This window comes from Pinus tabuliformis, chromosome Q, assembly GCF_031772625.1.
Source record: "Pinus tabuliformis cultivar Carrire ecotype Pingquan chromosome Q, CPIR1, whole genome shotgun sequence".
In the NCBI taxonomy this organism is placed as follows: domain Eukaryota; kingdom Viridiplantae; phylum Streptophyta; class Pinopsida; order Pinales; family Pinaceae; genus Pinus; species Pinus tabuliformis.
The window spans coordinates 162,995,795-163,018,051 of NC_142296.1; the positions used below are offsets into that span (position 1 = coordinate 162,995,795).

Here is a 22,257-nt window from a genome sequence, read left to right on the forward strand (position 1 = left end):
CATCAAGAAAGACTTTCAAGATTTCCAAAGAGGCACTCAAAAACCATGAAAAACAAAATAGGTCAACCAAAAAAGGAAAGAAAAGAAAAGCAATCCGAAAGTTGGGTTATAAAAAAAACTGCAACAAATTTCTTATTCCGCAAAGTCAAAACAACCAAGAAATTCTACAAGAAGCCTTGAACCCAAAGCCCACACCGAAACTTTACTCAAAAAGAAAACCCTAGGTTGACTAGGTTTTTCAACAAGAAGAAGATTAGAAACTGAAAACTTGCATGAAAGCAAAGTTTTACTCACAGTGAATGACTAGAAAACAAAAAAACCACCAAGCAACAATCTTAACTGGGTCTAAGATTTTGAAAAATTTATTCAAAATAAGGTATATGTGACTGTGAAAAGACAAAGAAGTGTGTATATGTGACTCAAACAAATGAAACCCGCGTATACGTGAGTTTCTTTGAAGAGACTAGTGTGTATACACTACTGTATCCTCTGAAAAGCGTGTATATAAAGCTCAATAAATAAAAACAAAAAATCCATTTCTGATCCAAAAGATCAGACTTGATGCCCAGGAAGAAAACAAGTCACAGGCACTATAAAAGAAAGAGATCAATCAAGCAGGCCCTGATCAAGAAGAAACAACCCAATCTAGGAAAAACAAGAATGGTTTCCCTAGTGGAGTCACCAATTCTATTTCGAGTAGAATCACCCTAGGGTCTTGGGTTGGGAAGCCCAATAGAGCGGAGGGCATACAACATAAAGATACACACAAAAAAGTAGTCCTAATGCTTAAACAGTTAAACTTGGTACATAAGGTCTTACCCATAGATCCTATGTTTGAGGTCGTTCCCGTAGGGTTCAAACCCTCTTCTTCTTTCTTGCACTTTAATACCTACAATTCATTCAAGGCAAAGCATATACACCAAAAATAATAGAAAGCATGTTCATGATATAAAGGTTAGATCATATAATCATGTAAGAAAATAATCATTAACATGATATTTTATAAGCAAACCATGACATAAATTAATGCATAAAGACCATAATCATCAGGAAAACGACAATGCCTCTTTATTAATGTAAGCTAAAGAAAATATGGAATAAATACAACCTGAGTCGTCTATTGGCTCCAAGCGAAACCATCCTCTAGATCCGTCCTGCCCAGGCCTTAGCAATCCTCCTCCATAAGTATACACAAGGATGTCATGAAGGGATGATGAACATCTCAAGAAGGAAACAGGGGTTTCCTATGACTAGGAGTGCAGAAGGCATAGGGATATCTTCAGACTTGATCATGGATGTAATCAACTATAATATCAATATCTAATCCTTCCCATTCCTTTAGGCCTTCCCATGGAGATGTATTTATACTTCTCCAAATTAGTTTTTTCAGTTGGGAAAGAGTTGGGCCATGAGCTATAGTAGGTGGGTATCGGGTCAAACCCGTAAACCCCACTCGAATTAAGGGAGATTATATAGTTTTTAATGTTTTAACGCATATATGTGGGTTGGATATAGGCTGATCCACGTGTACACATGATTTAGATAGGGCATAATCGCGTATGGGATTTAAAACATTGCTTTTTAGAAAATGGACCAAGTTTGGTAGGGAAGGGTTGCCCTAGGCCATATCATAAAGCATCAAATCTACCAAGGGTGGTAAATGTTGCTATAACATATAGTGAGCTTATTTATGTACATTCTCACTTTATTTGGGTGTTCGACCTAGTGTCCTCATTCTCGTGTAAAATAAAAATTAAAACAAGAACGCACCATGAAAAGTCTTCAAACAAAGAACTTGATATATTCTCTTGAAACATCCTCTATTTTTGGCTTAAGAATGTCGTTATGTAGTCACCCACAGGGTCATAGAACTAACCAGTGAAATTTTTAGTTGCCTTATTTTCATGAAATATCTACTGACCAATATCCTTTTGATGAGGGTAGCCACAAACACTACTTGGCTCCTTTCCTTCTTCACATATGGGCCAGGAAAGGGAGGGTGATTTCTTTTCTTTGAGGACTTCAGGCTTAAAGCAATTTGGATCTAAAAGTCCCTTCCCCTTCTCAACTAGCCTGGGAGGCTCTTCAGAGGGAGTGCCTTCGTTTTGGTCGTGTCCCATTGATGTCTTTCTAGATGACCGAAGAGCATTTCTATTGTGCAACTAAGCCATTATGAAATCGAAGAACTGCTTGCAGCAATCATCCATCTCAGCATCATTTAGCGTTACATCAAGATCATCCTCCTCTTCTTCATGCGTCTTGACTTCTTGTTCTTCGTTAGAGAAAGAGGAATATTGTCATCGAAGGTTTATATTTTCTAACTCCAATTTTATCAGTCTATATAAGGAGTTCTTTATTAAGCTTTCCATCTCTTCCATTTCTTGACAAATGTATCTGCCAGAGTGTTTACAATTAATATTCAGACAGTGGAGTCACCAGGGTGATGAATGATAATGGGGGTTTGTGGAGTCACCAAGGTGATTATGAATGCAATAAGAACCTCTTTATTCACCTACACAAAGTGTGCTCAACTTGTCATATCCCAGGGGGAAAATCCTTCAATACGTTATGCGGCAATGGCACCAAAAGATGTTGTAGCTCCCAGAGACAACCTTGGATTTCTTACAAGACCAGTGCTTGGGCACATCTAGATTTGTGTGTCTAAAATGATTTGCAGGAAACTGGAGACATCACTTATGTTCTCTCTCTCTCTCTCTCTCTCTCTCTCTCTCTCTCTCTCTCTCTCTCTCTCTCTATATATATATATATATATATATATATATATATATATATATATATATATAGATATATATATATAGGAATTGGGCTGGTTCATTCATACAAAGATATGAGTTATGTATTTCGGGTATTTCTTCTCGTACACAGCTCACAGAAATATAACATAAAGGAGTGGAGGCCGATTAGTTTGAGGACTTACAGCTCAATAAGATTTATAGAGAAAATGAAAGAGGATAAGGAGAAGGATAACTCATCATATAGAGCTCATGGCATCAAGAATTCTATATTTGACACATAGAGCTTGAAGCAAGTAAGAAATCCTATACTTATTTCAGTTACAAGAAGATATAATGGACTGAAGGGAAAATGGGTGCTATGATTCATGTAGTGTAGTTTAAAGAGGTGGTTTTAGCAATACTCACAGGCACATGCATCAACCAATCAATACTCGTGAATCTATAAGGAGGTAAGAAACATTTCTAGCATCTATAATTGGATGAATTCAGAAGAAACATGAACATAATGGGTTTTAAAAGAGAGAAAAATGTACTGTAATACTCAAAGGGGGAATCACCACCATTTATTCATATTCTTAAAGATCTATATCTTAAAATTATAAAATCTGAAACAACATGTCTTTTTCTTGTAGATTTTTGAACCTAAATGAAGTCTTGCTTCCTCCTATTTATTCTGGAGAGGGGCACATGGACATTCATTACAAAAAAATATCTTTGGCCGAGTCTCAACTGTCAGGTTGACTAGCTGTCTCGGCCGTGATGGCTCTGTGGCCCAAAAATATTACGGAATTAATGACCACATTGAAAGAAGGCATGTTACAGGACAAAAATAAGTTAACAACTAGACATAAAAGTAAATGAAAAGTCTTTGTTCCCATCCTATGATCTCCTCTGCCTCAGGCTTTAATTTTCTCCCGGTATGGCCTCCTGTGCTACTCGACTGACCTCGTCACTTCTGCCTTTACTGCTTGAATGCCTTGTTATGTGGAGTATGGAGTGGGTTGATTGTAAGTGCCTATTTTGGTGGTCCTTCGTTGTGTATAGGAGTGAGGCTCCATGACGAGCCATTTAATATTACTGAGCCCCCCATACTATCTTCAACACTCTTCTTCATACTTACTTTAATGCCACAACTGCCGATCCATCCACCTTAAGAGCCATGTACCATGTTGTTGGGGTTGCGAGGCAACAAGACTTTTACTCTTGAAAGCGTTGCAGAGCGGCGGGCTGTGATGCTCCTTGTCCCCTTTTGGTTTAACACCTTTCTTATTTTCTTATCATATGACTGGGGGCTATGACCAAGTGTTGAGTCCTCAGGCACTAAGGCCTTTAGGCTCCTGTCCGAGGTATTTTTCCTTTGTTTTATGAAATCCCGCACTTCGGCGCTTTCCAAGTGTTGCCACTGTTATTTTCCCATGAACCCTGTGATCACTGATCTGCAGGGTCGGGCCCACCGGAAGTATCGCAATCACAGCACCGGAGAGGGGGACCTTCTACCTTCTTTCGCAACACTGGTTGCCTGTCTGGACATAGGAGCTTTATAAGCCAGATCACATAATATATCGCGTCCGGGAGGATCCCCGCTTATTGCAATCGCAAGCCTGTAAGGAACTCTGGTGTAGGATCACTTTAACCTGTGTGACCATCGATCGCCGATCTACAGGGGGTGATGTCATCACTGCCACGTGTCACCTTGTGATTGGTGACACATGTCACCCAGAAATGCCCCCATAGGACCCTGAAAACGCCGAATCTGTGTGCCACATTTCACCCATACTGCCACGTCAATAATGACATTAGTTGTCATGTCAGTTATAAGGGCCAATCATATCCGCCACGTGGCCCTCTAGAGGAGAGAGAAAATGTCCTGCCTAGCCTTGGTCTATTCGTGAATTCCTTTGTTAAATAGAATCAGCCCCTTCCCGGCGATCTAACACTATATCACAAATCGGCGACATCACAAGATTTTTAAGTTAAAACCTCTCCGCCATGCCGATCGCTGATTTTCCAGTCTTGCAGGACTACGATATTGCAGGATGCATGACTTTGACATGGCTGATCTGCGCATTTCATTGTGCCCAAGGCCCCCGACCTCCAATAAACCCTACCGCCATGTGGAGGATAGAGAAAGGGCCCGCCTGTCCCTGTCTTTGCATGCATTTCCTTTGTTAAACTATTTCAGCCCTCCCTGGTGATTTCACATTATATCGGTGGTTCCCCCCCACAATTCCTTAAGGATGGCCCATCAAGTATTGCGGGGGCCATGCAGGATTGTGTGATGCGGGATTTTCCCACCGTTGATTGTCGATAAGCCTATGAACTCCTAGGGCCCACCGATATGCCCGATAAGCCAATGTACAGGATTGAAATGATGTGAGATGCGGGATTGCGGGACTATGGGGTGCCCAATATGCTTGACTTACTATGCCCGGGGTCCTCTAATAAGCTCTTTTCCTTCATTTCAGGGCAATAAAACTCTTGATCTTCAACAGGTCATATCTTCTGATCCAGAAGTCCATTTTGGGACTTCTATATATTGTTGGAAAGCTCATTCTGGGCACTATGCAATGGATTGGGACTGAGTTGGCGCTGAGAGCTTCTATGGCCTGGGAATGTGGCTTCAAACTTCACTTCTCTTGGGCAACCTTGACCAACTGAAACCCACAATGCAGTGAGTGACAACACATGGGATACTTGCCTAAATATCCTTTGGATTTTATTTTTGGAAAATATGTTGCTATTAAATGTAATAACGACATAGACAAAGCAAGAAAGTTCACTGAACAAATACAATTAGTACACCAAAAGGTTCAAGAATAGCTTGAGAAAAGTCAAGGCAAGTACAAAGCAAGGCACGAAAAGCATTGTCAAGATCACAAGTTCCAAGTTGGAGATGAAGTTTGGATTCACATTAACAAAGAGAGGCTCCAAGGAGAAGGTAAACATCTCAAACCAATTAGATATGGTCCATTTAGAATTTTGGAAAAGATTGTTAACAATGCCTTCAGGTTGGATTTGCCTTCATATATGCAAATTTATGTGGTTGTTAATGTTGAGAATTTAAGGTTGTATGAGCCTCCTTTGATTGAAGATAAAGGAGAGAATATTCAAATCCCATCTATTGAAGAATTTTCTCGAGAATTCCATGATGTGCTTCAGCAAGACACTATACTTGACAGAAGAACAAGGACAACAAAAAGGGGAAGTATCGATTATCTTCGAGTGGGGCTCAAGGGTACAATACCTTCAAAAGCCAAATGGACAGAGGTTGGAAATGTGAGGGAACTATACCCTCACCTGTTGAACAATTGAAACTGATCCTTTTTGGGTCCAAAAGGCTTCTAGTGCGGAGGAATGATTAGGTGCTCAAAATTAGGCTCAAAAATCAAAGTGTCAGAATCTTGTTAAACTTTTCTTCAGATCGAAGAGCTCATCATTTTGATTCCAATGGTGTGAGTGACACTCAAATTTGAGCTCATATGCAGAAGTTAGAGCAAGTAAAAGTTCAGGTTTGATTTGGACACATGGTAGGATTGGATGATGTGGTAAGGTCCTTCAGTGAATGAGGAGGTGCCAAGTGGCAAGCCACCATTGGCTCCTGCATGTCACAAATTGCAATTGTAGGCAGGTCAGCATTAAAACTTGGCCCCTGGGCAGGGAAGGGTTGCGATGCGATAAGGCAGGCGGGAAGGCATTGAAGAATCAGCTGGAGGCATGATGCGATGGATTGCAATCACACATCGACAAAGGGAGGTCTTATAAAATCCCCACCCCCCCACCGCCTGGTAATATCAGGGTTGCGATGTGATATCGCAATCACATATCACAACAAGACAAGTCCTGCATTTGTATAGGACCATTGGTTTTCTACCTATTGTGATATCCCAGATGTGATAAGGTTAGGCTACAGTTTAATGTCCCGTCGGGTCCGCCATATCGCAATTGCACATTGCTCGCCACGTTCATAAATCATAAGACTTGATAGACTTCGCTGATTGTGATTTGCGATGGACAGTCAGTGCTGACAGATTATGGCCCACTGCGTGGCAAAATTCTCACTCGGTTAGCAGATTTTTGGAGCGAAAATGTGGGTTCCTGTCAGATGTGGAGAAATTTGTGAAGCGAATAATGGGAAAACAAGTGGAAGTCATAACTTCATCATTTTTCCACCAAATTGGATGCAAAAAGAGGCTAGATAGCCATTTTTTAGTATTTTGGACTAATTGGAGCAGGTTTCAAAAGCACTTGAGCATTGTAAACAAATATTTTTACATTTTTAAGCATAATAGAGAGGCCCAAGCCATTGGAAGCTAGACCAAGGAGATGTAGCCCAGGAGGGGTGAACTCCTTTATCATGTGATTTTCATAATGTGTTTTTGATGATTTTTTTTACATGTTTATGATGTTGTTCAGTTTCTAGTTTATGTTAAATTAATTATAAAATTAACATAAAAACTCTTCATTTCACTTGCAAAAAATTCATGAATCCTTAAGCATAATGAAAGCATTTTGTTAATAATCTGAGGAAGATATTAGCACTACAAACTAATGTTCTAAATCAGATCAGAGGGACAAGATGAGGTAGAAGGAAGTTAGTAGAGATAAACAATGGAAGCACTAACTTTGATAGGTTTTGGTGCCTTCATCATGTGGGAAGCACTAACTTTGATAGGTTTTGGTGCCTTCATCTTGTGGGAAGCACTAACTTTGATAGGTGGAAGATACATATTTAATGGTTGTGGCTTGCCACTTGATAACATTTCAAAACTCTTTGCCACCTCTAACTACATAAGTTTCCCTTGTGTGTGATTTTTCTTGTGCAACATCAAGATTAAATAAATAAACTTCCATGAGGGAAAAATTATGCAAATTGTAAACACATAATTTAATATGAAAAATATGAATCCCACCTATATATATATATATATATATATATATATATATATATATATATATATATATATATATATATATATATATATATATATATATATATATATATATATATATCCCCTTTGCAATGCCCAATTTTCAATTATTCACAAATAGTAGGTGCAAATCCTATATGTTTGAATAAAGAAACCATGAAACGTATTTCACTAAGTAGAAGGAAAGTTTAGTAGGTCAAACATGGGAAACAATGATGCAACAGTTCATCAAACATCCACCAATCAAATCTTTGTGGGTGCTTCATATCGGTGATGTGTGGTGGGTTGTAATAGGTTATAGAACAAGGATACATGGAAATGTTCCATAGGGAATTAGAAAATGATGAAATATTGGAGAAGAATAGGCCCTTTTGGAATGAACAATTCTAATCATTCTACTTTTAAACCTTTTCTAGTAATCATCATTGAAATATGACTAAGTAGTGGTTGGTTAGATTGGAATTTCCATTTCTTAAATTGTATTTTTGAATGCATTAAGGGAACAATGCCTTGAAAAACCCCTATCACACCTGACTTATGTAATTGTAACAACTCATATTTGTGAAACCTGTTGTAGCCAAATCCTACCAGGCAAAAATGATAAAGATTTTTCAAGATAAACTCATCGAATGTTTTCTATCTCACAGGGAGGACAACATTTTCATTGGGGGCTTGATATCACGTGACAAATTCCTTTTTAATTTTTTGCTGAGATTTTAATTTTATTAATTTTATTGGGTTTTATCCCAATCTCCAACCAAAGTCCACCAATCTACAACCATAACCCATAGAAGACACCAAGGCAAGAGCCCAAGGCCAAGTGGAAGTAACATTATATATGCACAACGCATTGGAAGGCATTGTGTATGATGGTAAATGTAAAGGGTATATTGTTGCCTCATAGATGTGGGATATTTTTTTTCAAAACAAATATGCATGTAACTAGTGCAATTTTGCAGTCAAGGAAGGTCAAGGTATTAACTGTTCTACAAAAGTTGCTCTATACAACAAGATGAAAGGCAAGATATTTAATACATGTAATTATTTGATAGAGTGAATTACGGTAGGTCTGGGAGAATATAAAGGATACCAAAATTGGAAATGGTGTTTACCTAATTTGGAGGAGCAAGTTGGAAAATGTATGCTTATTTTAGGAATTGTGAATTAAGTTCAGCGAATGAGTAGAAAAAATTCAATCTGACATGGATTAGGATGGTGGGATATAATGGCTTATGTAGATGAAGATAGGAATTTGAGCTTTCAAGGTTACTTAACTGAAATTCGTAGACTAGTGGGTCACCTAGTTGGATGTCCAATTATAGAATAATTAAGATCAATTATTTCCCACAACCCTGCAATTATGGAGGCATTTGGTTCACTTTCACAAAAAAGAGGAGTTGTTGATGTGGCACCTGAACAATTGGCTAACATTGAAATGCAAAGGGCTTCTTTATTAGAACTTGAGATATCCTACTATGCAAATGTTGAAGAAATCACTAAATGGAAAGTGTCACCTGAAATGGCTATCGAAAAGTGTAGGGAAACCTTTCTTGGAGAGAAGCAGAGAGCTTGCAAGTCAAGCCTAGCTGGATAAACAGAAGGACGCATGGGACTAGTGAGATTCTCAAGCTTCGACACTTATGAAGAAAAAGACAAGTGCACGTGGTACTTTTCTCGCAGCTGAACAACGGTTTGAGTCTCTTATAACTATTGAATGAGATGGAGACATGCATCCTATAAGGGGTAAAAGTTTTACTTGCAACATTTTCTAGGCCATTCTCTGAACTGGAACCCTACGATCGAAAGTTTCCTTTTTTTGGCATGAATCCTCCTTGATAAAGATCTCAGTGGGTCAGACAGAGATTGTCACTTCTACTTTTTCTAGATTTGAGTCAATCTTGAAGGTCACTAATATTTTAAAGGACCATACATTCTTTGTGTGGAAGATTGGTACTATCAATGCTTATCTTGATTCATGTATCTGTATTGTTTCACCAACTATAGATCATACCTTAGGTTTTAACCAAACAGTTAGTAGTCAAAAGAGAAGCTCTATGCACAACTAATGAATTTGTTGCAGTTTTATGAGGAGTTTGAGATAGGTGACCATGTTGGCACTCAACTTAGTGATGATAATGTTTTTCTAGTGAATTTATCTCAACTTCAAGATGTTCATGTTTTGGTTTTAAACGAAATTCCAAAACTCTGAAATCTAGTATTGACCAACATGGGCTCAGTTGAAAAATCATAATGATTTGGTGGATGTTGCCTAGATGAAGATTTTGAAGCATCATGAGTTGACAAAAATTAGTTAACTTTTGTGTGAGTACCAAAAGAAATCAATGTTTATTATATTCCTTTTCCAGATGACCAAATTTTGATGGGTCTACATATCCAAAGTTTAACAAGACTCAAGGTTTCACAAAATGGTATTGCAAAACCAACAATACGATTAATGGACGGTCCAGATTTATTGCACCACCCCTACCTCATTTTTCCAAAACCACGAAGAAGGGTGGTGCAAAATGGTTTTTGGTTTTATAAAACCACTAAGAGTTTTGATGATATACGCACAATGAATCTGGGACTTGCACATAGTTTTCCACTGCCACCAAGGTCTCCATACATCTAGGTCATCTCCACATGGCATGTGACAAAGATCAGACATGCACAGATTTAATATTTTTGTTTTAGTTAGAATGCCGATATATGTTTGTATTGTGATTTGCTTTTAAAAGGGCCAAAGTTTTATTTTTAACAAGGGGTCATATTTAATATATATGATATTAAATTAATATTTCTTGTAATTTTATTATTTCCAAACGCTTCAAAAAACTCATTTTTATAATTGTTTCAAGAATCTGTTTTTGAAACTGATTGAGACAATCAGTCACAGGGGGAGAAGCAAAAGATCAGAAATGAGTAAAAAGTAGGGGTTTGGAGTGTGAAGCTGATGATGATATGTAATGAAGGCATCTCTTAGAAACTTAAAAGTAAATACCAGTTTTGATTCCAATTCTTGGGGTAATTGCAGAAATATTTTCTTCTTATGTTTTTATCATTCATTAATGTTTTTGTTCCACTAATATGAGTGTAACGAAGCAACAGGTTGATTCAAATCAATTTTATGAATTTTCCTGGAATTAATGGCACTCATATTTTTGGTTTGAATCCCTTAATGGGAACTCCACCATACCAAGCATTCACCCATATTTCTTGTTCTTTGCATCATTTACTATAAAAGGACAAAGGTTGAGATTCTTAAGTGCCTTAATGATTAAGTCTTGTTTTCTCCATCTGCTTCTAATAATCTATTGACACCCTAAGCTCTGCAACCCTCACTTATCTTGGCCAATCCGGTTGTAAAGATAGGTTTCAGAATTAGATCACTCATTGTTATCCTCATGGTATATTTCTTCGACCCTATATTTTATTTTATTTTATAAATCTTGTAGATGTCCTGGGCACTAGTCCCTTTGTAGCTAGGAACTGTCTCCATCGTTACAAAAAAACCACCAATTCGATTAAATTTCTAGTCGGGTTTTGGGTAAAAGCGATTAGAAAAAAGTACTGAGGAAAAATTCAGTAAATATAATGTTTAGACTATTTCTTTACAAATTCCATTGGTGTAAGTAGGATACCCTCAACATGGGAAAGGGATTTCCTACGTGAATCCAAATGGTTACAATTATCAAAGGTAAGAGGTAAAGTTTTTGGATGGTCCACGAATAATCAATAGAGGCTTCACTGAATGTCACAATTAAGAAGGAATTGAGGGTCATCAATATATTTTAAGGTCATTTTTTTGTGTCAGCAATACAACTCAATGAGAATTGAAAATCACTGGATTGGATGAGATCAATAGGCCATAGTTAATGAAATTACATAAAACAGTATCCTCAGGCATATGCATGGTGCTTGATGCTCATGTTGCTATAAACCCCTGCCCTTGGGCCTCCTTTCCTCTTCCCCACTAGTTCTCCCCATAACCCTTTTCATGTCCTCTTCATAGCCACATTGGACCATGTTATATTACATTTTGAAATAATATTTACATATATTGAGTAAATATTGGAAGGTACAACCACATGGTACATAGAAAACATGTTTAGCACAATTAGATTCCTAACCACTCACGAGTTGGGACTTGGCCTTGTGCTATACACTAGGAATTGACATGAAATATTTACATGACTTTCACATATTTAAGATCATATTCTTTGACCCTCATCATAATGACTTATTTATAATTTATACATAATTTAATTAAATAGATCCAAGGGGCCAAAGCTAGAGTATAAGCATTGAGATACTCCTATAATATGATAAACAAGGAGAAAAGAACGACACCTAGAGATGATCATCCAAGAATAATAGACATTAGAAAATCCTTACGTATGAGCTACATTACTTGCTCAAGTACCCAATGGGACGCATACCAATACTACTCCTTGCCTTGATAGGAGTTGTAGCTTTCAACATAGAAGAAACTACTATATATGCATTGTTAGATCCCTATACTACTAGTGTAGCCCCTTATTGTGATTAGTGCAACCCCCTTATTGTATTGTTGTGCCCATGTAGTCCCCATGTTGTTATTATTGTGCCCCATAGAAGCCCACTATTATTATTGTTGTGCCCCTACAATATTATTGTTATGTAGGCTTTGATTATATTGGGACCACTTAGACTCCTATATATAGAAAGGAGGTATTGTCATTTGTATCATCCAAGAATTGCTCATTTGTGTAATGTAAAGGGGGTTTCACCCTTAAAGAGGTTGAGTTTGAAGTCGTTGATCTATCTTTTCTATATTTTTGTGAGCTGAATTCATAACATTTGGTATCAGAGCTTTGGATTCTAGGGTTTCACTACTCCAAACAAGTCATCGTGGCATTTTCGCTATAAATTTTTCTCTACGAAGTTTGAGAAGCTAAAAAAAAAACCATTTGATCCAAAATCGTTATGAACGTCGGGTCCAAATTTCAGATATTGTCTTGCTATATTTTCGGAGGTATGATCTGAGGAAGTTAGGGTTTTTGCAGGCTCCAGAATTCCATCTCAAACAAGTTATCGTGGAATTTTCACTATAATATTTTTTCTGCGAAGGTTCAGAATTTGAAATTATAACCCATTTGAGCTGAAATATTGGTGAAGCTCGGGTCCAAATTTCAGATCTTGTTTCGCTATATTTTCGGAGATACGGTCCAAGACATTTAGGGTTTTTGCAGACTCCCGAATTACATTCCAAACAGGTGACGATGGGAAACTCATCATAACTTTCTCTCTGAGCATAAGATTGAAATTTAGTAAGAAGTTACCGAAAGAGGATGGATTTTAATTTTCGGTGTATGTTGTTATGGTCCGAAGGCCGAAACAGTGACACGTGGCAGGTCGTACAAGTTCGCTCTACTGAACGAGTCTATAATTGGGTCATCGTAGGAGATTTAGCATAACTCTTTATTGAAGAATCCAATATCGATTAGAATGGTGGGGTTAGAAAGAGGACTCAGAGAGCTACCATAGGACACAATTTCAAAACTTTAATATATGAAATTACAGAGTTATAATCGTTTAAATATCGAGTTCCTAAAAGCAAGAAAAATAATGACTCGAATCAAGAAAATAGAAACACCTAGTAAGAAAAATTGGATGGATGATTTGAAGAATGTGATTGAAGCTAAGATAAATAGTTTTATATGTGTCATGGAAGCTAATATCGATGGTATGGAAGCATATTTGAAGAAAGACATGGAAGATTTTAAGAAAGATATGGAAGGTTTGAAGGAAGGTGGGACAAAGCTGCTACAAGAAAGGCCTCCTAATGACGAAAAGGTAGTAGAGGAAACTCATGATGAGAAAAAAAAATGTTACTCATGATTTCATAGAATCTAACAATGGATTGAAAACCCACCACATTCCAAAGATCGATATGAGGAAGTTTGATGGCAAGGATCCCATAACATGGATACTACAGATGAAGAAATATTTTGATCTACATGATGTGCAACTATTACAAAGGTATGTATTGCATCTTTATATTTAGAACCAAATCAATTTTTATGGTATAAAGGGCTTTGTTATCGTAAACCACTTGTCACTTGGTCAATTTTCATGGAAGAAATGATATCACATTATGAGGATACAAAGAGCAACACCTTTTTTATCTAATTGATAAATCTCAAACAAAAGTGTTCAATGGAAGAGCACATTGAGGACTTCCAAAAATTGAATATAAAGGTAAATGATATTCCATATAAGCAGAAGATTGATGTCTTCATAGGGATTTTAAAGGATAACATTCAACATGAGATTCATCTTTGGGAACCTGATTCATTGGAGCAGGCATTCAGGTTAGCAAGAAAAATTGAAAGCAAAATTATGGCAAGAAGAAATCCTACCACTCACAATTATAAAGATGGAAGTGTTGTTGCTCTGAGCCTTCCACAACCTACAAGGTTGACACCACAACAATTGGAAGAAAAAGGAGAAAATGACCTTTGTTACAATTGTGATAGCAAACACACTAAAGGTCATAAGTGTGCTAAGAAGAAATTATTTTACATTGATTGTGAAGAGGAGGAAGAAAAGGATCAAGAAACGTCAAAAGAAGAGGATATACACCAGGAACCAACCCTAGAGAAAGAAGAAATGAATCCGACCATATCTTGTAATTCATTGGCAGGAATTACCACTCCTCAAACTCTCAAGATAGAAGGACATATCAAGAAGAAAAATGATAACCTCACTTTCGCGCAAAATTGAATGAAACAATAGGGAGATCAACATCGCAGTGAAAGAAGTTTTGACATAGATGACTAGGTATTTTTACGACTACAACCATACAAACAAATGTCCCTGAAGCAAGCTAAGAAGGATAATAAATTATCACCAAAGTACTATGGTCCTTGTAAAGTGATGCAAAAGATTGGTACGATGGCATACAAATTGGAGCTTCCTGTATCTTCCCGAGTGCCCCCAATTTTCCATGTTTCATGCTTAAAGAAGGTTATAGGTGACAAGGTCCCAGTTCAAACAATATTGTTGGAACTTGACGAGGAAGGAAAAATCATATTTGAACCTGAAGAAGTCATGGAAGCAAGAACCCGACAACTACGAAATCGATCAATTTCAGAGTATCTCATCAAGTGGAAGAACTTACCCGCTGAAGATTCCACATGAGAGGATGAGAATTTTATATAGAAGCATCCAGAACTACTCAAGCTTTGAGGACAACACTTTTTGAAGGACAGGGGCATGTTAGGTCCCTATACTACTAGTGTAGCCCCTTATTGTTATTAGTGCAACCCCATTATGGTATTGTTGTGCCCATGTAGTCCCCATGTTGTTATTATTGTGCCCCATAAAAGCCCACTATTGTTATTTTTGTGTCCCTACAATATTATTGTTATGTAGGCTCTGATTATATTGGGACCACTTAGACTCCTATATATAGAAAGGAGGTATTTTCATTTGTATCATCCAAGAATTGTTCATTTGTGTAATGTAAAGGAGGTTGCCCCCTCGAAGAGGCTGATTTTGAAGTCGTTGATTTGTCTTTTCTATCTTTTTGTGAGTTGGTTTCATAACATGCATTCCTTAAGATTCCTACAAAGGAAACATTGTACATCCTTTACAAGGAGAATCATTATTCCAAGAAGAAACCAAACATATTCATTACCTTTTCATTAATGGGATTAGTAATATAAGGATTGAAATTTTTATGTAAGTTGAGAGTCGTCTGTGTGAGCCTTTTTCATAAAATATCAATTTCATATTTAGTTTTCACTCTATATTTTTTTCAAATAAATAGGTGAACTACCACCAATCATAGACAAAACCATCATAGTTAGATCAATAAAAGTGATAATTTGTAGACAACATTCATCAATGTTGTAAACTCGCAAACAATCTACTAACAATAAGGTAAATTGAGCGTACTATCTTTGCTTCCACCAAGTATTGACAAACATAGATGGAAATGTTCCATATGGCATTAGAAAATGATGAAAACTTGGAGAAGAATATGCCCTTTAGAAATGAACAATTCTAAACATTCTACTTTTTAAACCTTTTATAGTACATCATCGAAATTTGACTAAGTAGTGGTTGGTTAGGTTTTAATTTCCATTGCTTAAATTGCATTTTTGAATTCATTAACACATTCAATACCTTGAAAAAACCTATCACACCTGACTTGTCAATCTCAACAACTCATATTTGAGAAACCACCAATTCGTTTTAATTTCTAGCTAGATTTTGGGTAAAAGTTATGAGAAAAAAGGTAGTTAGGAAAAATTCAAAAAGTATAATGTTTAGAATATTGTTTTACGAATGCCTTTGGCATAAGTAGGATACCCTCAACATGGGAAAATGAGTGTTGACGTGAATCTAAATGGTTACATTTATCAAAGATAGTAGGTTATGTTTTTGTATGGTCCATGAATAATCAATAGAGTCAGCACTCAATGTCACGATTAAGAAGGAATTGAGGGTCATTGATACATTTTAAGTTTATTTTTTGTAGGTTAGCAATGCAACTCAATGACAATGGAAAATGATTGGATTGGATGAGATCAATAGGCCACAATGCAATGAAATCAAAGAAAACACTATCCTCGGGCGTGTGCATGGTGATTGATGCTCATTGTTGTATACCCCTGCCCTTGGGCCTCCTTTCCTCTTCCCCGCTAGTGAAACCATAACCATTTTCATGTTGTCTCCATAGCAATGTTGGACCAAGTTATATTACATTTTGAAATAATATTTACATAGGTTGAGTACATCATGGTATGCACTACCACATGGTACATAAAAAACATGTTTAGCTGAATTAGATTCCTAGCCACTCATGGATTGGGCCTTGGGCTTGAGCTATACACTAGGAATTGACATGAAATATTTATATGAATTACACAAGGGTTCATTTATTTAAGCTCATACGGTTTGACTGCCATCATCATAATAACTTATTTACAGCTTATACATATTTGAATTGAATAGATCCAAGGGGTCAAAGGTAGAGTAATTACATTGACATACTTCTACAATATTATCAACAAGGAAAAAAGAACAACTCCTAAATATGATCATCCAAAGAATAATAGACACTGGAAAATCCTAACTTATGAGCTACATTACTTACTCAAGAACTGAATGGATGCAAACCAATACGACTCCTTTCCTTGATAGGAGTTGTAGCTTTCAACATAGAAGCAACTACTATATATGGATCCTTTAAGGTTCCTATAAATGAAACATTACATCCTTTACAAGGAGAATCACTCGAAGTATTCCAAGAAGAAAGCAAGCATATTCATTACACTTTCATTAATGGGATTAGGAGTATAGGGATTGAAATTTTTGTGTAAATTGAGAGCCATTTGTGTGAGCATTTCTCATAAAATATCAATTTCATATTTAGTTGCAACTATATAATTTTTTTCAAAGACATGGGAAAACTACCACGAATCATAGACAAACCATCATAATTAGATCAATAAACGTCACAGGAATTTGTAGACAACATTCATCAATGTTGTAAACCTTGCAAACAATCTACCAACAATAAGGTAAATTGAGCACGCTATCTTTGGTTTCACCAAGTATTGACGAACATTAGGAATAAATCCAAATAGACAAGATTGAGGGTTCCTTAAGTCTAGAATAAATGCATTATTGCCAAGAATAAAACAAAAAATATTTAACGAATCAATATACATATTTAGAATGCATAAATAATATTCGAGTGTTTAATAAATCAAATGTCAATCCATGAATGCACTATTGAGTATCCCACTTATGGTGGTCCAAAGTATGATGATAGCCACCAATTGTAATACTAATGTGTAAAATAACTAGTAATATTGAAATACAATTTATAGGCCACTATTAAATTGTCAATAAAACTTTGGAAATGATGGTCTAAGCTATCATCATACATGAATTAGCCCTTGGCAACTTGTCAAAATTACATCATTATAGAATTTTATAATTATATTAAATCTTTATATAACAAAAAAAGGAAAAAATAGCATATCAATTTTATTTATAAAATAAGCTAATAAAAAGCAAATCCTAAACCATTAACTATACATAAATCCCAAAATAAATACATAATTTTAGTTTACTATAAATTCTATTTAATAACAATTATTCTTAAAAACTTAAAAATAAAAATAAAAAAATATGATAATAATAAAGTTAAAAATAAAAATAAAAATATATGATAATAATAAGAAAATAGACTAGTTCAAACTATTTATAAAATTGTTCTCAATATAATCTCTTTCCACTTAATATTATAAATTGTATTCTATGATTATCACTGTGAACCACTAAAAAAATTATCTTAATCAATAATCATTATTTTTAATGATTAAAAAAATATTTTAACTTATAAAAAGATATTCCAAAAAATGTATGTTGTTTTTTTCCTATATTGAAAGAAGATTTCATATAGAAAAAAATCGATTAAAAAAATAATCATATTGAATTAAAAAATTAAAAAACACATTTATATTAATTAAATAATAATAAAAATTATTTTAAAATAAAAATTTTATTTTGATTACATAAACACATTTATATTAATTAAATAATAATATAACAAATCTCTTCACCACATAAGAATATAAGAGATTAATTAACTAGAAAATATCTCTGGATTTAACTACTTCTAAAAACCTATAATCACACTTACAACAAATGAAAATGCAAAACTAATTATCTAATCTAAACTAATCATTTTCCTCCAAATATATGTGCTGACCACTAATCATTTTCCTCCACATATATGTACTAACCATTAAATGGAGCAGCGTAATCTAATCATTTTCTTCCACAACATGCCCTAATCAGATTCAGAAATGGCTTCGTCAGTCACCTGTCCAAGGCGGTTCAACTCATTTTCTGAATTCTTTTGGATTTTGGCGACTAGCTGCTCTAGCGATGCCTCAACCTCTCGAAGAGTCGGTCGTTCATGAGGATCCCTTTTACTGCACATCACACCTATCTTCGCCAACAGCACAACAATTCCGTACCCCATAAATTCACTTACATCATGTGATTCATCTTCCATTCTAATCTCCTCCACCAAAGTCCTGTCAATCACCTCCAACAATCTGTCGGGGAATGCATCGCCCACCCAACTCTGCAATGATTGCTCTTCTTCTGATAACACTGCATCTGTGGGCTTCTTTCCCGTTATCATTTCCAGTACCAAGATGCCGTAGCTGTATACGTCCCCTTTCATGGACGGGCGCCCTCCTGTACCATATTCTGTAATCAATTTTATACATGTAAAACATTTATTAGTGACTCACATATAATCCCATATCAGCATTTATATATAAAACCTTTATCACTGACTCAAATATTTCCCATATACAACATTGCTCAACCAATCTAGTGTATCAGTAGTATTTACCTGGTGCAATGTAACCAACAGACCCGATCACATGACTGGAGGTGTCCCCTGAGGCTGCTACTGTTGAATCGTTCATGAGGCGTGAAATACCGAAATCTCCAACATGAGCCGTCATCGTCTCATCCAGTAAAACGTTGGAAGGTTTCAGATCACAATGAACAATGGCCGGAGAACAGTAATGGTGAAGGTATGCCATTCCATGGGCCACGTCCTTGAGAATGCTAAGCCGTCTTTTCAGATCCAACCTGCAATTATTTTCCCTACAATGCAAATGCTTATCCAGGTTTCCCTGCGACATGAACTCCATAATCAAAGATTTGACCTGCAAACTTGAGCATACGCCCACCATTCTCACCAGATTCCGATGGCGGACTCTTCCCAACGTCTTGCATTCTTTTATGAGTCTCTTGTATGCACCTCCTGATGTGGCTGACTGTATAACCTTCACAGCAACGATTGTGCTATTGTCTAATACGCCCTTATACACTGACCCATGGCCGCCACATCCCACTAGGTTATCCGGGTTGAATCCTTTGGTTGCTCTGTTCACCTCTTCCTCACTTAAAATCTTCGTCTCGCGGAGTTCGCTCCTGAGCATCGTCCCTAATCTGGCCGAAGTAGACTTTGCACTACGAAGTTTTTTCAAAACTATTAAGACCAGACAAGATAGCAATGTTAAGCCAACCGAAGTGGCCAACATAACTACCCTTCTCTTGGAATCATGATGGTGCTTTGTCGTCAATTTACAATGAGGTAACTCTATCCATCTGCCACAGAGTCCAGTGTTTCCTAAGAATGATGTAAAATTCAGTTTTCTGAAAGCTCCAGAGGATGGTACTTCTCCTGTGAAGTTATTGTATGACAAGTTTAAATGCATAAGCTTCTGTAATTTCTCTATAGAGCTAGGCAGGGGACCGGAAAGCTTATTGAAAGAGAGATCCAAATCTTGAAGTCCTGCAACTTGATCGATTGATGTCGGAATGGTGCCTTCCAATGAATTGTGAGAAAGATTAAGGTAGTCAAGTCCAGCACAATTCACTAATTGGCTGGGTATGCTCCCTGAAAAATTATTGTCAGAGAGATCAATTGCTTGAACCATTTGCATTCCTCCCAGTTCGGCAGGCACCCTTCCTGTGAGTGCATTATGTGAGACATTAATGTAGAACTGTAGGTTATGAAGGCTAGCCACTTTGGATGGCATCACGCCGCTTAGCTGGTTGTAACTGAGGTCCAGAAGCTCGAGATTGGAACAATTCCCTATATCACTGTCCGGTATATTACCACTGAATTTGTTACAGCTGAGATTTAATCTTCTTAGCTGCTGTAAACTTGCAAAAACATGATGAATTTCTCCAGAAAACGCGTTTTGAGAAAGGTCCAGTTCAAACAGAGCTTTCAATTGACTGAATTGATAGGGTATATTACCTTCCAAGTTATTCCGGTGGAGGTCCAGCAGCTGAAGAGTAGACAGCCCTCCTAGTGCAGAAGGAACGCTTCCAGAGAGAAAATTGTTCTCTAAACGCAACAGAATCAATCCGGTGAGGTTGCTCATCTCCTGGGGTATCTTACCAGTGAAACGATTCCCACTCAAATAGAGATAAAGCAGATTTTGAGAAAGACGGCCTATGCTTCCAGGCAAGTCTCCCTTAAGATCATTGTTGGAAAGATCGAGTATTTGCAGATTGGTGCAGTTTGAAAGTGCTCCAAAGATGGAAATGGATTCCTCACTATACAAATGATTATCAGAAACTTCCAGATCCTGTAGAAGACGGAGCTTTCCAAATTCCAGAGGTATGCCTCCCATTAAGAAATTTTGAGAGAGTTCGAGCCATAAAAGCTGAGAGCAATTTCCTAAAGATTTCGGAATGGTACCTCTAAATTCGTTTCCCCAGAGCAGCAGAACCTCTAAATTTGAGAGCTTTGTACCTATCTCCCACGGGATTTCTCCAGTAAGCCTGTTGGCATGCAAATATAAGATGCGTAACTCCGTGCAATTAAGCAGTGAAGGCGGGATTCCTCCACTGAGCTGGTTTCCATGAAGAGACAGTTTTTCAATTTTAGAGAGCCTGGTCCCTATCTCCCACGGGATTTCTCCAGTAAGCCTGTTATCATCCACATATAATGCGCGTAACTCCGTGCAATTAAGCAGTGAAGGCGGGATTCCTCCACTGAGCTGGTTTTCTGCAAGAGACAGAATTTTAATTTTAGCAAGCATGCCAAGCTGAGAAGGGATAGTCCCGCTAAGGAAGTTATTTGCTAAACTCAGAAATTCCAGCGCAGAACAATTTCCCAAGGATTCGGGCACTTTCCCAGTCAATCCGTTTGTGCGCAGTGAAAGATTTCGCAGGTTTTGCAATTGGCCGAGACCACTCGGAATAGTCCCTGTCAAAATATTGAAGGACAAATTAAGCAGCCTGAGAGATGTGCAATCTTTCAAAGCCTCTGGAATGGACGAAATCAAGTGATTCTCACTGAGGAACAGACGTTTTAAGCGACGGAGCTTGCCCAATTCGTTTGGGATTATGCCAGAGAAACTGTTCAAAGTGAGGTTCAACACGCCAAGAAAGGAGATATTGCCCAAATGTGGAGGTATAGTCCCTTGCAGGCTCATGTTGTAGAGATTTAGGCCAGATACGCGCAGTTTGTGAGGGTTGCAGGTGACACCAGTCCAATTGCAGACATGATTGGCAGCAAAATCCCAGTTGGCCAAGGCGTGAGAAGGATCATATGTGACAGAGGCTTTGAATGCTTGCAGGGCTTCTATATCGACCTGCAGTCCTTCACGACTTTTCTCATGATAATGATGAAGAAGATGGGCGTTTGCAGAAACAAAGATGAGCATGAGTGTGGAGGTGATGAGGATGAAATCCGTGGAAGGTGCCATCGGCTCCTCAGATGGGCGATCGATAAAATGAAGGAATTACAAAAATATTTCAGAGGGTTTGGGCAATTGTGGATATCAACTACATTTGTGAAATTCCTTCCTGGCATAAGGAGTCATAAGGATTTTGGTGGATTTTCGTTTTCTTGTTGACTCAAGTGGTGTTAACTTAACCCAGATCGTCCATTTGAAGTAAGACGTGGTGTGTTTAACTCAATTTTTTTAGCGGATTTTTCTTTATTGACTGCAAGTCGTCCATCTTGT

The 22,257-nt window shown here is 37.1% G+C and overlaps 1 protein-coding gene across 1 annotated transcript; it reads right to left on the reverse strand.

Moving 5' to 3' along the window:
* Positions 1 to 18,362: 18,362 nt before the first annotated feature.
* On the reverse strand, positions 18,363 to 22,235 carry LOC149218759 (uncharacterized). The gene is made up of 2 exons (XM_089382461.1): positions 19,113 to 22,235; positions 18,363 to 18,964 (listed from the first exon to the last, which is right to left on the reverse strand). The coding sequence occupies exons 1-2, from the start codon at positions 21,994 to 21,996 to the stop codon at positions 18,537 to 18,539; spliced, it is 3,312 nt and encodes a 1,103-aa protein (XP_089238587.1). The 5' UTR covers positions 21,997 to 22,235; the 3' UTR covers positions 18,363 to 18,536.
* Between the last annotated feature and the right edge of the window lie 22 nt (positions 22,236 to 22,257).

Bases quoted from the DNA above. Each gene is read 5' to 3' on its own strand.
- LOC149218759 (XM_089382461.1), bottom strand. From the start codon at position 21,996: ATGGCACCTTCCACGGATTTCATCCTCATCACCTCCACACTCATGCTC. The intron at 18,965-19,112 runs GTAAATACTACT...AATTGATTACAG, and splicing joins TGTTGGTTACATTGCACCAG to AATATGGTACAGGAGGGCGC.